Source organism: Heterodontus francisci, chromosome 23 (assembly GCF_036365525.1).
Source record: "Heterodontus francisci isolate sHetFra1 chromosome 23, sHetFra1.hap1, whole genome shotgun sequence".
NCBI lineage: Eukaryota > Metazoa > Chordata > Chondrichthyes > Heterodontiformes > Heterodontidae > Heterodontus > Heterodontus francisci.
Genome location: NC_090393.1, coordinates 25,539,086 through 25,554,434, shown reverse-complemented (window position 1 = coordinate 25,554,434; position 15,349 = coordinate 25,539,086). Strand labels below are relative to the sequence as shown.

Below are 15,349 nucleotides of genomic sequence, written 5' to 3'. Positions count from 1 at the left end.
AATGGCGCACTGACACGGAACACAAATGTCTGAGTGTATCAAGCCTGTGGCCTCAGTACCTTGCTCTATGGCAGCGAGGCCTGGAGAACGTATGTCAGCCAAGAGCGACGTCTCAATTCATTCCATCTTCACTGCCTCCGGAGAATACTTGGCATCAGGTGGCAGGACCGTATCTCCAACACAGAAGTCCTCGAGGCGGCCAACATCCCCAGCTTATACGCACTACTGAGTCAGTGGCGCTTGAGATGGCTTGGCCATGTGAGCCGCATGGAAGATGGTAGGATCCCCAAAGACACATTGTACAGCGAGCTCGCCACTGGTATCAGACCCATCGGCCGCCCATGTCTCCGCTTTAAAGACGTCTGCAAACGCGACATGAAATCCTGTGACATTGATCACAAGTCGTGGGAGTCAGTTGCCAGCGTTCGCCAGAGCTGGCGGACAGCCATAAAGGCGGGGCTAAAGTGTGGCGAGTCGAAGAGTCTTAGCAGTTGGCAGGAAAAAAGACAGAGGCGCAAGGGAAGAGCCAACTGTGTAATAGCCCCGACAATCAAATTTTTCTGCAGCACCTGTGGAAGAGCCTGTCACTCTAGAATTGGCCTTTATAGCCACTCCAGGCGCTGCTCCACACTCCACTGACCACCTCCAGGCGCTTCCCCATTGTCTCTCGAGATAAGGAAGCCAAAGAAAAAAAAAAGTATATACAATACAGAGCAAACTATGCACAGAACCTTTGTCTAGGGTGTTACAGTTGCAGAGTAACTATGGCTTCTAGTCACATGACTATGTCCTGGTAATTAGCTCATTAGCATACTGAGTTCTTAAAGGGACATCACTCTTGAAGCGATCATACAACAATATTAATGTTTGCTCATTCATCCTAAACTCTACTGATTCTGTGTCATTTACTGGTTCTCTGTTCCGACTGGCTCCCTATATCCAAAAACATCAATTTCAAAATCCTCCTCCTTATTCACAAATTCCTCTATGTCCTCATTTCATTCACTTCAACAACCTGCTCCACCCAAATCCTAGCCTACGCTGTGCACTCTTCTGACGTTGACTACAATCTGTTCTGGCCTGCCTTCAATTCATCATTAGCAGCAGAGCCTTGAGCCATCAAATGACTGCATCTTGAAATTCTTTTCTGAAATCATTCCACTTTGTCCTATCTCTCCTCATCTTCAAAAGCTTCCTCAAAGTTTGTTTCTATGACCATGCCCAAAGCCACCTCCCATTATTCTTCTCCACATTACTGCTTCGTGTTACTTCTATCTTCCCTTCCCTAATATAAAATGTCTTGAGATGCTTTGCATTGATAAATACACCATAAAGTGCAAGTTGTTCACTAAAAACTGTAGCTTACTTCAGATGTACGTTGGTATTACCTGCTGTGTTATTGTCACATCCTTACAGGAGTACTGACATGTGCTGATACGACTGAAAGTCATCAGCCGTTATGCAAATCAGGGCTGTTTGATAATTTTGATGATTGTGTATCGTCTGGCATCTGACACTGTCTACTGTGAATGAGGGAGCATCAGCAGAGAGTGCTTTATGTACTTTTCATTGTAGTTTCTTGCTTCACTGATGATTTCTTTTTTTATGTAACAGGTGTGACTTAAAATGCCAAAATGGTACCTATGGTGAGAACTGCAACTCAGTCTGTGCAGATTGCATTAATGGCTTTTGCCATTTTGCCACTGGAGAATGTATCTGCAACAAAGGCTTTCATGGCCCCTTGTAAGTATTGAAGCGCAGAGGATGACATACCATAATGATGCAGTGTGAGCTCAATGATGTTACCCACACAAATTATAAACAGGCAGTCCACACATACTCATGAACATTCAAAGCTCTGACGTTCCTCCATGAGATACCAAGATACAAATGCTCAATGCTGTTTAGTGGACATGTTAACCACTTGCACATTTGCACATTGGTATCTCAGGGCTTGCAGCTGGCACGATCATAGTTTCTGTTTTATGGAGAGAAAGGACTTCGTAAAAAAATGGAGACTGGTGCTATATTTGTGTCTTTCTGAAATTTAAAGGATTGTTTTCTGTGTACCTATTCTTGGCATGATTAATGCTTCTTTAAGGCAAATGGATCACTCAGTGTGGTTCTAAACCATTCCAGACCAAGACAGTTCCAAATTCAGTTCCTGGGCTGCATTGAGTGAGACTTCAGGACAATGCAGGAGAGTTGCCAACCATAGTGGGAGGGAGGAATGTCACCACTTAGATGCCTGTAGTAGTGAAAAGTGGCCTGTCGCCCTTTGGGCAGTGGAAGAAATTTAGCCCAATATCTTCAAGAGAGAATGAACAAAAAAATTGAATTTAATTTAAAGAAAGTTTTGAGATTGATGTACTAATGCTATAGTTCGCAGCTGCTCCATGCCTTAATGTGACGATGAACACTAAGATTGGTTGGTAAACAGATCAAAGATTTGCAGATATTTGAGACAGCCGGACAAAACGTGTCCACACTGAATAATATTAGCCTTCAAGGGGCTTGGGTATACATGCTATAGATGACTGGGTTGGGAGTAAAGTATTTCCAGATGTTGGCCTGCGAGTTGCATAAACGAAAGGTTTACTTCTGCTTTCACTGAGGGCTAGTAGTTGAAACAGCAGCAAGTCAAAATCAACAGCTATTTGAATAACTTCGTAATATGAGGCCGGATAACTCAATCCGGTTTTTCAGATAGGACTCCAATTGCTTTTTAGACCTTGCCTTTTCTTGGCTCTTTGTATCTTTGCATTATTGGCTACTGTGCTTTTACTTAACTTATACAACCTCTCCTGGGATTTGAGTTCATTTTCAAGTATGCCTCGGCTCCTTCTGTGCCTGTATGTAGCCCAGAATAGATGTCAGTGTAGCACAGTGAAACCTGCTGCTCTGTCATGAGCTCCCACATCTCTGGCCTCTCAGCGGCCTGGCAGAGTACCAACAGCCAGTTGGACCAGGCCACTGAGCGACTGATGTGGGGCCTATCTTGGGAGTCCAGGCCCCAGGGTCCCTAAAGAGGTTTCATTTTAAAAACACTTTTTCTTTTAGGTGGGAGGAGGCTGTGGTGTTTCCAGTGAGGGGACTAGCATCCAACTCCACCTCCCCATTCTTCTCTTACCCAGCAACAAAGCCTTCAGCTGGGTTTTTCAGTCTTCCCAGCATTGCAGGCAACCTAGTTACACCCCCTAGTGATGCAGGTAACTGCCAAATGAATGCACATTAAAGGAGCCTCCCTCTGATTCCAGATAGTTCACCAGGGTGAGCAGCAAAGATGCCCAATGGGCACAATCCTGGGGGAATTGTAGAGTTCAATGCAGTCAGATTTTCGGCCTCAGTCACTGAAAAATGAAAACATTTACAGCTGGATTTTAAGAGCCTGCCGTTGCTCTCGGCAGCGGGCAAAAGGGCCGCACATTGTAGAGCCGCCACGATCTCCCACGCAGCAGCTCATTGAAATAGCCAGGCAGCCCACCACCCCCCACTCAAATTACGTGGAGGGTGTGGGATGTCCATCACCAGCAATCGCCTCAGCTGCCTGTGCACAGGCAGTGGCGCCATTTTTAAAGGGCAGCCAGTCCTGTCGGCAAATTTAAATTTTAAAGACACCACCCCACAAAATGTACCAAATAAAATTCTAATGCCCCTTTCCCATTAACTATTTGCCCTTTTCCCTCTCAAAACACTTACTTTTGAAATCTGACCTTCCCCCGTCCCCCCCGCCCCCAGACTGTACCAAGTTTAAAGTTCACCCCTTCCCACCATTCCCTACACTCATTAGGTTTATTTGACCCCATTCCCCCCCACTCCCCGGCCCCTGCACTAAAACTCTTTACTCCGCCCTCCCCACCAATGTCATGCCTGCTTTCCCCAGATGGGGAAGTGCAGGCGTGGGAGTGCCAGCCGCCGCAGAGAAGATTGCGGTGGGCTTGTAAGATTGAAGGTAAGTTTATGTTAATGGATTCATTTTATTGATTTAAATACGTAGATGCAGGTCCCATTGCCCAGTGGCGGGGTACTGCCATGCAGCTTCACCGCCGTCGGGAGGATCGGGCAGGGCCCTCCTGGCGTCGAACTACGTGGCGAGCCGCTGGCAGAATGATCTTCAGGCACACCCCCAACATGGAGCCCGATGTCCGGGGCTTGGTAAAATCCAGCCCTTAACGGGTGTAAGAGGCTGTGTGGTGATGCACAGTTAACAGCTTTGAAGTCACTGCTCCAAGGTGATGGACACAAGCTCTCAGTTCAGCACAAGCTCAGGAGCTTTGTTCGCACATGGACTCTTGCAGTATCTGTCATCAGCAGGTGTAGACGGAGGCAGAAGTGGCTTTGTTCATTGGATCTGACTGCACGGTTCAAACTTATAGCTTACTTCAGAGCTACAGGAAGAGCCTCCACATTAACAGGCTTAGTGAACAGTGAGTCTTTCCTGGGATAGTGCCTGGACATGTTCCCTTCCTGCAGTAAATGAGAATCTTATTCAGTGGCTGCTGAGTACAATCACAGAATAACAATCAGTGTTTTATATTGCTTCAGGATTAGCTCAGAGCTCCAGTCTGTTGGACCTGAGGAAGTGGCTGCTGATTATTTCCTGCCCGTGAGCCTCTGGGACAGACATGAGCAGAGGTCTCGGGCTGACAGTTGGCCTATATTTAAAACAGTGTGATTTTCTTCTCTTTTTTGCAGGAAGTACAGCTGTAGAAATGCACAGTAAGGGTTTCTGTGTCTTTCCTTCCGATTCTTCCCCTCCCCCATTGCTCCCAATTTTTACACAGACCACCTGTTAGGGCAACGGAGCTGGCAAGCCAAAACCAAGCCCTCCTGCTGATGGACAATCACTACACCAGGTCCTTGTGAACTATAGTGGATGGGGTGGAGCAGGCCTTTTTTTTGTGATCTTTTGAAAATGTCCTGCCATTCTCCCCAATATGTTTGCTCCTGCAGCAGTGTGATTATGAGGGTGGCAGCCGTCTTCTGGTACCTCACTCAGGAGCCCATTCTTCTTGTGAACCTTGACAATGAGTTTCAGTAGGGTGTCCAAAACTAAGCCTGATGCTGCTCTCATCCCATGTCCACACAGTGATCTTCAGTAGGCATCACTGAATAATAATCAGGAGAGGAACCTCAGCTGATTTTTTTTCTTTCTCCTCCCTCCTAGTCAATGGGCGGCAAGGCTCATTGCACCATTCCAACTGCGACACTCACTGAGATTAGGTCAGACTAGGGATGGAGCCCAGGATTTTCCAAGTCTTTGTGATTCATCTATTCACTGGAACAAGTGACTATGCTACTGAGGGAGCCTGTCGAGCTTTTAATGGCTATTTTTTTTTATATCAGGGAGATTAATGAGAAACCACTTGTGCATGTTTCAGTGACAATTTCCTCCACTGAGTCAGTTCCAACTTAGGTTTACTGTGTGAGAACAGCCAATGGGATTGGCCCACAATTATTTTGTTGGATCAATCGGCAGATCTGTCGAGCATTGCCATGTCTTGCTTTCTTCAGCTAAATCCACCTATTACTCCAGAATCATGCTGAAGAGCAAAAGCAATCCCAGGATCTTTTTTTTTGCCATGACAAACTGCCACCTTAAACCCCTCTACCTGATCCATTCACCCTCACCTTAAGCACTGCATCCAAGGAGTACGTGGATTTCTCCATCTTTAAGACTAAAATTATCTGCACAGCTGTCTCTGTTGCTTGCTCCCATCCCAACCTCTCCCTGACAAAACAACTTATATTTATATAGTGCCCTTAACGTAATAAAACATCCCAAGTCACTTCACGGGAGCATTATAAAATAAAATATGACATCACAAGAACACAAGAAGTAGGAGCAGGAGTAGACCACATGGCCCATCGAGCCTGCTCCGCCGTTCAAACCAATCATGGCTGATCTTAGTCTTCAACTCCACTTTCCCGCCTGCTCTCAATATCCCTTGATTCCCCAAGAGACCAAAAATCTATCTATTCCAGCCTTCAAAGTATTCAATGATGGAGTCTCCACAACCCTCTGGGCTAGAGAATTCCAAAGACACACAACCTTTTGAGTGAAGTAATTTCTCCTCATCTCAGACCTAAATGATCAGCCTTTTATCCTGAGACTGTGACCCTGTGTTTTAGATTCCTCGACCAGCGGAAACAATCTCTGAGTGTCCACCCTATCCAGCCCCTTCAGAATCTTATATATTTCAATGAGATCTCCTCTCATTCTTCTAAACTCCAGAGAATATAGGCTCAATTTACTCAGCCTCTCATCATAGGATAAACCTCTCATCCCAGTGACCAATTTAGTGAACCTTTGACACCAAGCTACACAAGGAGATATTAGGTCAGATGAGCAACAGCTTGGTCAAAGAGGTAGGTTTTAAGGAGTGTCTTAAAGGAGGAAAGTGAGGCAGAGAGATGTAGGGAGGGTATCCCAGAGCTTAGGGCCAAGGCATTTGAAGGTCCAGTCACCAATGGTGGAGTGATTAAAATCAGGGATACACAAGAGGCCAGAATTAGAGGAGCACAGATATCTTGCAGGTTTATGGGGCAGGAGGAGATTACAGAGAGGGAGGGGAGAGGCAGTAAACTCAGAGGAGAGACAGCATGATGAGTTGAAATGGAGTTTGAAATCACCAAGTATAAGAAGTCGTTTGGTGTAGAGGCTGAGGATGGAAAGCAGTGAAGATATCTCGGTGAGAAAAATTTTATTGTACTTGGGAGGGCAGCAGAGAATGATGATTTTGAAAGAGAAGTGAGAGGGTGGAACAAGGTGAGCTGCTCGAAGGAGGAGGAAGTGCCAGAGGATTATGGGTTAAGCCAAGTTGTGATAAGAGCCACACTGTCACTGTGACGGTCCTGACAGGGGAAAGTGGTGGAAGATGTGGCCAGGTGGGGAGACATCATTAAGTGACAAGGTGTCTTCACCCGTCAGCCAGGTTTCCACTAAGGCCATGATGTCAATGCAGTCACTCACCATAGGTTCATAGCTGGCAAGGGCCTTGTTCACAAGTGAATGGGCATTCTGGAGGGAGCTACCTAGAGAGCTGGTGAGTGCTGATCCGCTGGCAGAGGCCACACTGGGTCAGCAGTGGGAGGGATGAGTTGGACAGGAAGAAGATTAGCAAGACTAGCCCACAGCAGGTACACTGGATGGGAAGGTCAATGAGAGAGTGGGATGGGGCAATTGGGCTTGCTACTCATAATGAGCTAGTGCTGAGTGCCTTGATGAGCCCATCGGAGGATGGCCAGGGAGGCACAGAGGGAAGCTGTCAGCTTATTTAAGAGGGAGCAAAGCCTGCAATGCCAGCAAGAGAGTAGGAAGGTTGAGGAGTATTGAGGGGTTGAGATAGGGAATTAGGAGGGCAGAGTACCTGATAGTGGAGAAGTGAAAAGTGACATGACAATAGAAAAGAGGGGCCTAGGAGAGGTAAAGAGAAAAGAAGTTAAAGAGAAAGAGCAAAAGTGGAAATAGATTGATAGGTTCAGGTTTGGAGCAGCAGCCAAAATGCACATGAGAATAGACTCAGGGAACTCCAGTTACATAGATTTGGTTATATGAAAATCAGGGTACAGAAAAACATGATAGTAAATGGGAAACAGTAAATAGGAGAAAACAGGAAGGAGTGCAGAGTTAAGTTGAAGGTCCCATGGTGGGATAAGGATGACATCCACCCATTATAGTTCTGAACCTGTCTTTCTGTAGTTTCCCTCCTACATTCCTTCTGCCCTCTCCAAGCTTAATCTGTCCATGAGGTATACATTCTACTCACTCTATCCTCATCTCAGATGTCTCCTCATGGCTCGACTTCCATTCCTGGCACCGCAGCGAGCTGATATTGTCAATGGTTCTCTTTCCTCAGGCACCATCCTGCTCATCTTTAAAGCTAGCTTCATCACCACCTGCCTCAGAAAATAATATGCTCGACCAATCTGTCCTCTCCAACTCCTGCTTACCTTCAACCTCCCTTTCTTCATTAAGGTCCTTGAATGTGTCATCACTTATCAGCTACATGCCCATCTGTCCGTCAATTGTTTGAATTCCTCCAGTCATGCTTCAGTACTTCACATAGCACCAAAATAATCCTAACCAAACTATCGAACAATACCTTTTGTGACTGTAATCATGGTGCATTATCTGTCTGCATCCTCTTCCAATTTTCTGCACCTTTTGTTAGGGTTGACCGCATCATTATCCTCCAATGTCTCCCCTATGATGTTGAACTGCATGTCATTACCCTAGCATGGTTCCATTGTGACCTTTCCAACTGCAGCCAAAGCATCTCAAGTAATGGCTTCCATGCACAGTCATCTCCAGGATCTCATGCTGGTTTATCCTTAGCTGTTTCCTTTTTGCTTTTGTATATGCTACGTACATTGGGACCTTGTCCATGGACAGGTAGTTAGCTTCCACGTGTGCATTTATAATAAGATCTACCTCTGCACCATTTCTCTTGGATCTTTGATTACTACTGTTTTGTCAGACTTGTAACGTCCTGTAGGTCCACATCGGGAAGACTAAAGCCATTATTACCTCTTGTCCTGCTGCTCCATTGGCATCAAATTTGTTTCCCTCCCTGGCAGACACTCTAAAGTTCAAAAAGGTCATTTGCAATGTTGGCGCCCTTGAGCTATAAATCTCACATCCTGTCCATCACAAAGACTGCTTACTTTCACCACTCCAATACCTCCTGCCTCCACCTATACCTCAGCTCCTCCAATGCTGAAATCATTGGTATGCCTTTGTAAGCTCTAGACTCTATTCCATTGCTCTCATTGCTAATCTTCCATCTTGCCCTGTCCATGAACTTCAACTTGTCTGTGAATCTGCCACTTAATCCTGACCTGCAATAAATCCTGGTCTCCCATTACCCACACCTCACTTATTTACGCCAATTTCCCCTTCACCAATGCAATAAATTCCCTCTTTCTGGCACAATGTCTATTTCTGAAATGCCTCAAAACTTTTCATTTATGTTAGCAGCATTCTAGAAATGCAACTTACTGATGTGGTAGAGCGGACAGTAAGGAGTTTACAGACGCTGGCAAGAATAAAGAAAAGCTTGCATTTCTACTTCAGCTCCAGCACATTTCTAAAATTCTCAAAGTGCTTCTTATACAGTGGAAAAAGAAAAAGAAAAAAATAGCAAATGCTGGAAATCTAAAACAAAATGGGAAACAGGAAGTGCCGGAAGTAGAGCAAACCATGAAACTCACAGATTGTGTTTAAAAACCAGCAGGTTCACTAATATCCTTTAGGGAAGAAAACCTGCTGGCCATACCTGCTCTGGCCTATATGTGACTCCAGACCCACGCCAATGTGGTTGGCTCTTAACTACCCTTTGATTTGGCCTAGCAAACCACTTAGTTGCATCAAACAGCAAGAAGTTCAAGAGAAAGACCGACCATCACCATCTCAGGGCAATTAGGGATAGGCAATAAATGCCAGACTTTACAGTGGGGAATTAATTAAAATAAGGCTCAGCTTCTGTGAAGAGAAAAGACAAGTTAATAAAAGCAAAATACTGCAGATGCTGGAAATCTGAAATAAAAACAAGAAATGCTGGAACCACTCAGCAGGTCTGGCAGCATCTGTAGAAAGAGAAGCAGAGTTAACATTTCAGATCAGTGACCCTTCTTCGGAACTGACAAATATTAGAAATGTCACAGGTTATAAGCAAGTGAGGTGGGGGTGGGGCAAGAGATAACAAAGGAGAAAGTGTAGATTGGACAAGGCCAGATAGCTGACCAAAAGGTCATGGAGCAAAGGCAAACAATATGTTAATGGTGTGTTGAAAAACAAAGCATTAGTACAGATAAGGCGTTAACGGACTGAATATTGAACAGCAGCACGTGCAAACATGAAAAAAAACAGTGGGTAAGCAAACTGAACAAACTAAGATGAAATGAAATAAATGCAAAAAAAAATTGTCAAAAATGTAAAAAAGAAAAAAAGAAAAAATAACTACAAATAAAAGTAAAATGGGGGGCTGTCATGCTCTGAAATTATTGAACTCAATGTTCAGTCTGGCAGGCTGTAGTGTGCCTAATCGGTAGATGAGATGCTGTTCCTCGAGCTTGTGTTGATGTTCACTGGAACACTGCAGCAATCCCAGGACAGAGATGTGAGCATGAGAGTGTTGAAATGACAAGCAACCGGAAGCTCAGGGTCCTGCTTGTGGACTGAGCGGAGGTGTTCCGCAAAGCGGTCACCCAGTCTGCGCTTGGTCTCCCCAATGTAGAGGAGACCACATTGTGAGCAGCGAATACAGTATACTACATTGAAAGAAGTACAAGTAAAGACAAGTTAATGTTTTGGGTGTAACCTGATGGAGGATTATACTTCAACCTCTATTCTGTCTTAAATAAAAGCAAAATACTGTGGATGCTGGAAATCTGAAATAAAAACAAGAAATGCTGGAACCACTCAGCAGGTCTGGCAGCATCTGTGGAAAGAGAAGCAGAGTTAACGTTTCTGTTCGTTCTATTCTGTCTTTCCTGGTTGTAGATGCTGACTGCCCTGCTGTGTATTTTTAACATTTTGTATGTTTTGTTTCACAAATGTTGAAGTGCAGTAAATGTGGGCAAACACAGATCCCATTTTGAGAGTTAATCTGTTTTTGGTGGTGTTGAAAGAGGGACACACTTTGCCTCGAAGACCAGGAGAACTCTCAGCTCTTCAAATAGTGGCATGGGCTATTTAACATCCATCTAAAAAGGCTACTGTTTCATCTGAAAGACAGCAGCTCTATCAATAATGTACTGCACTGGCTATGAGGCAGTGAAATGGGACCCAAACCCACAATGTTCTGTTTTACAGGCTAGAGTGTCACCAACAAAGCCAAGCTGACACTTGAACCCGCCATATTTCACATCATGAGTAATAACTGCATACCAGATAGAAGCTCAGTATAGCAGCAAGACAAGGATCAAAATGGCTAGATTGGGACAAGTATACAGCCCATTTTATTTACTGCATTCTTATGCTGAATGGGTTCATGTGGGTTTATGGCCAAAATTAAGCAGTGAAGGTGATGTGTACTCCTGCTTCATTGTTTTCCTCACCTTCTATACAGAAATCTGTTGGCTTTTCCAGTCATGTCTGGAATGGTTTAGATGAACACTGAGTGGCCCATTTATGTTGAAGTAGACCAATCTGTTAGATGCTATACCTACCAAAGCTTTAAAGCAAAATACTGCGGATGCTAGAAATCTAAAATAAAAACAGGAAATTCTGGAAACACTCAACAGGTCAGGCAGCATCTGTGGAGAGAGAAACAGTGTTAACATTTTAGGTCAATGACCTTTCATCAGAACTGGAAAAAATTAGAGATGTAACAGGTATTAAGCAAATACAGAGACAAGGAAAGGGGGAAAAGAGTAGGATTGACAGGACCCTCGACTGTGTCCGTTCCATTTCCCGCACTTCTGCTGCCACCTATTCCCCTCTCTTCCAGAACCGTGATAGGGTTCCTCTTGTCCTCACCTTCTACCCACCAGCCTCTACATCCAACCCATCATCCTCCACCATTTCTACCACCTCCAGCATGATGCCATCAGCAAATACGTCTCCTCCCCTTTCAGCATTGTGAAGGGACCATTCCCTCTGCAATACCCTGGTTCACTCTTCAATCACTTCCAACAACCCTTCCCCTTCCCACAACACGTTTCCATACAAGCACAGGAGATGCAACACCTACCCTTTACCTCCTCTCTCTTCACCATCCAAAGCCCCAAACGCTTCTTCCAGGTGAAACAGCAATTTACTTGTACTTCTTTCAATTTGGTATACTGTATTCTGCAATCACAATACAGTCTCCTCTACACCGGGGAAACGAAGCACAGATTGGATGACTGCTGTGAAGAACATCTCTGTTCCATCTGCCGCTGTGACCCCGCACTTACAATCACCTGTCATTTTTATTCTCCACCCCACTCCCACTCTGACCTCTCTATCCTCAGCCTCCTACACTGCTCCAATGAAGTTCAACATTAGGTCTAAGAACAGCACCTTATCTTTCAATTAGGCACATTACAGCCTTCTGGAGTCGACATTGAATTCAACACTTTCAGATCATAACCTCTGCCCCCGGTTTTCTAGTTTTCAGACAGCAACTGTTGGTTCAGATTCTGTCTTTTCCCATTTACACCTCCTCTAGACCTATCTTTGTTTCTTTACTTGTCCCATTACCATCTCCTTTTGCCTTGCACTATTGTCTCTTGTCATTTAATCTTTATTGCCTTCCACACTATCACAGACCTTCTGTTTTGTTCTTTTCCCCTTTGCCCCCATTTCCTGCCCCTGTCCTTGCTTAAAACCTGCTACGTCTCTAACTCTTTCCAGTCTGATCAAAGGTCATTGACCAGAAACACAACCTCTGTTTCTCTCTCCACAGATGCAGTCTGACTTGCTGTTCAGCAGTCAGTATTTCCAGCATTTTCTATTTTCATTACTTTAAATAGAGACTTGCTTAAGGCTCAATATGTTGCCAACTATTGCCCAGCCCAAAACAATACAGTTGCATGGTATTTAAAAAGAGTTGTAAGCATACACCAAAAGATCCAACCCACACATGCACAAAACATTGTTAGTGTAGCAATCAAAAAACAAACCTTTCTTTCCGATTTTCAACGATCAAAATAGCCAGCAGCCATCCCTGATGCTGAAGTGTTGCTTTCAAAATCAGACTTGGCTTGGATGAGCATGCATGTGAATATATGTCTTCACCTGTTTGAGAGAAGGAGCAGTGCATGCTCTTGCTGTTGGCATTTGTCATGAGCTAATCATTGATGCAAGTAATTTTAGTTAAATCTAGCTTTTACTAAATCAGCACATTGGGAACATGATTTGCTTGTGCCTCCTTCGCACCATGTGATGAAGCACGTGGTCCAGAACTGGACAAAGTCTCAGTAAAGCCTTTGCCTCCTGCCCTCACCCAGAATGAACTCATGCTTGGAGTTTAACTTTGTCTAGATATAGTAATCTCTGGGCAATGGGCATGTCGCTATCTGCACCATTCCTACATCTATCTGAGAGTTTAACAACATGGTAAGTAGCTGCACTGTACCATCACTGAATTGTCAGCTTAGATTATGTGTTGAAGTCCTTGAATGAGGTTGAACCCGCGACCTTCTGTCACAGAGGCGAGGGTGCTATCAGCGAACTAAGCTGACACTTAACCTCAATGTCAGAAGCGCAGGCCTGATTGCACCAGTGTTACATTTTTCCTTATCCTACACCAGCCATTCCTCTGAGTGAGACTGACAGTTTAGTGCTGAATTAGACAGAGCTGCAGAATTCTAGTGTTTCATGTGGTTTCGCTTAGAGAAGGAGCCACAAATGGTGCCTGTTATGTTAGAACTGGCTCTCTATTAGGCCTGTAGGTATGTTAGAAAGTGCTGCAATGTGGAGTTACTGTGCCAGCACATTGTTCAGTGCCGTGTCCCAGGGGAGGAGTGGGGGCAGGGTAAAAGCTGTGCTTATGTATCTAATTTAGCTTTGGCATGAGAGAACTGTCTGAGTCTTCAAAGAGATTTCGACCGGATGTTGCGCTGTACAATCCAGCTGGAATATTGCCTGAATCTGGCCACTTCCTTCTCTGCTCCTGCATTCTGAGTTGTGATTTTTTTGTCGGGGGAGAGTGGGGGAGGGGGGTGCAGTGGACAGAGAAAGGATTATATGTTTTTCAGTCACAGACTAAAATACAAATTCCATTACAGGGCCTTGTGGTCAAGGGCCAGTTATGTGGGGATTTGCAAAATGCAAAATGGAAACACTTTCTGAACTCCCAAGAAAAAACCCTCTTGACAGGAATTTGCTTTGATATTTGTAACATTATATGGATCTGCTGGCTTGGAACGCTCCCCCCACGTCCCCACCCCCTTTCTCTCCCCTCTCGGCCACATCCTGGAGGCTGCTGCATTCCTTGGCTTCTGAGGAAATTCGGCTTTCAGCCGGATAAACGGAATGATCCCAACACTGAAGCCTTTCCTGTAACAATTGGCTACAAAGAATGATTGTGAAGTGTCCACAGTGAGCAACTGCTGTTGGGCACAGAGTGGAGAGTTATTTGGAGAGTTACTCGGAAAGTGTATTGCTTTCCTTTTGACTTGCCTGACAGTGTGCTTAACCCCAGGGGCTGCCACATGCACCGGTGCCCTGTAAAACCATTGCTGCTTGTGAATTTCATTTGCGCTAACAGAATGTGCTGCGGGGCATTTGAGGGGCCTTGGCCGGGAATGGGACTATTTCAGCGACCATGTGTTAGTGTGGCCCAGGTTCAGGCTGTGCCGGGGGCGTATGTCACAGTCACAAGGCAAAAGTGGCAGAGACGGGAGGAAAGAGAGGCCGAGTTTGCAATACTAACTTGAGAGCTGCTTTCTAAAAATGAGAATAAGGCGTTTATTTTCGAGTTGCAACTGGACAATGGGAGGATTCTTGACTTTGTGGGATGGTGTAAATCGAGTGATGGCTAGTCATCAGCTGGTTTTACGTTTACACTGTGTTACACTAGTCAAGATCTACCCCATCCCGCAGCACCCTCAGCAGACAACACACAATACCATTCAGCTTATAGCTGACAACCTAAAGCAATTGACACTACCCAGAAATTTCACCCTCTCCTCACCATTCTGTGGTCGGTGGGTTTTAACTGTAGTGTTTGGAGTAAGAAGCAAAACTTCCACATCCCATGAATGAACAAAAAAAAATATATGAAATAACATTTCTCTGCATTAAATTTCACCTACCATGGACTGAATTTTACGAGCCCTTCTTGTCGGGGTTCGTGGTGGGGTGGGGGGGGGCCCATAAAATTCTGCCTCGAGCAGCCTGCCTCGACCCACGCCGTTGAGAAGAGCCCACCGGATATTAGCGGCAGCGGAGAAGCCTCGGTGCTGCCCCCTCCCACTGCTTGGCGGCAGGGCCTTCATCTAAATATTTAAATGAGCATTAATGAAATGTAAATTAACTCACCAGCCAACGTGGCCACCCCACGTCGATTTTACGCTCCACTGGACGCGACTCTGACCACCGCACAGTCGTTGTGGACACAATGTCTCAGTCACAATCTGTAACCTGACATATCCCCCACTCTACCGTTGGCATCAAGCCGGGGGATCAACCCTGGTTCAATGAAGAGTGCAGGAGAGCATGCCAAGAGCAGCACCAGGCAGACCTCAAAATGAGGTGTCAACCTGGTGAAGCTACAACACAGGACTATCTGCGTGCCAAACTGCATGTGATAGACAGAGTTAAGCGATCCCAGAACCAACAGGTCAGATCTAAGTTCTGCAGTCCTGCCACATCCAGCCGTGAATGGTGTTGGACAATTAAACAACTAACTCGAGGAGG

General features: G+C 45.2%; 1 protein-coding gene across 1 annotated transcript in view; it reads left to right on the top strand.

Annotated features, from left to right (window-relative positions):
- scarf2 (scavenger receptor class F, member 2) overlaps positions 1–15,349 on the top strand; it is a 90,016-nt gene that overhangs the window by 40,939 nt on the left and 33,728 nt on the right. The window contains exon 6 of the mRNA XM_068054875.1: positions 1,615–1,743. Coding sequence (XP_067910976.1) covers positions 1,615–1,743 — 129 coding nt within the window. The remainder of the gene's footprint in view (positions 1–1,614; positions 1,744–15,349) is intronic.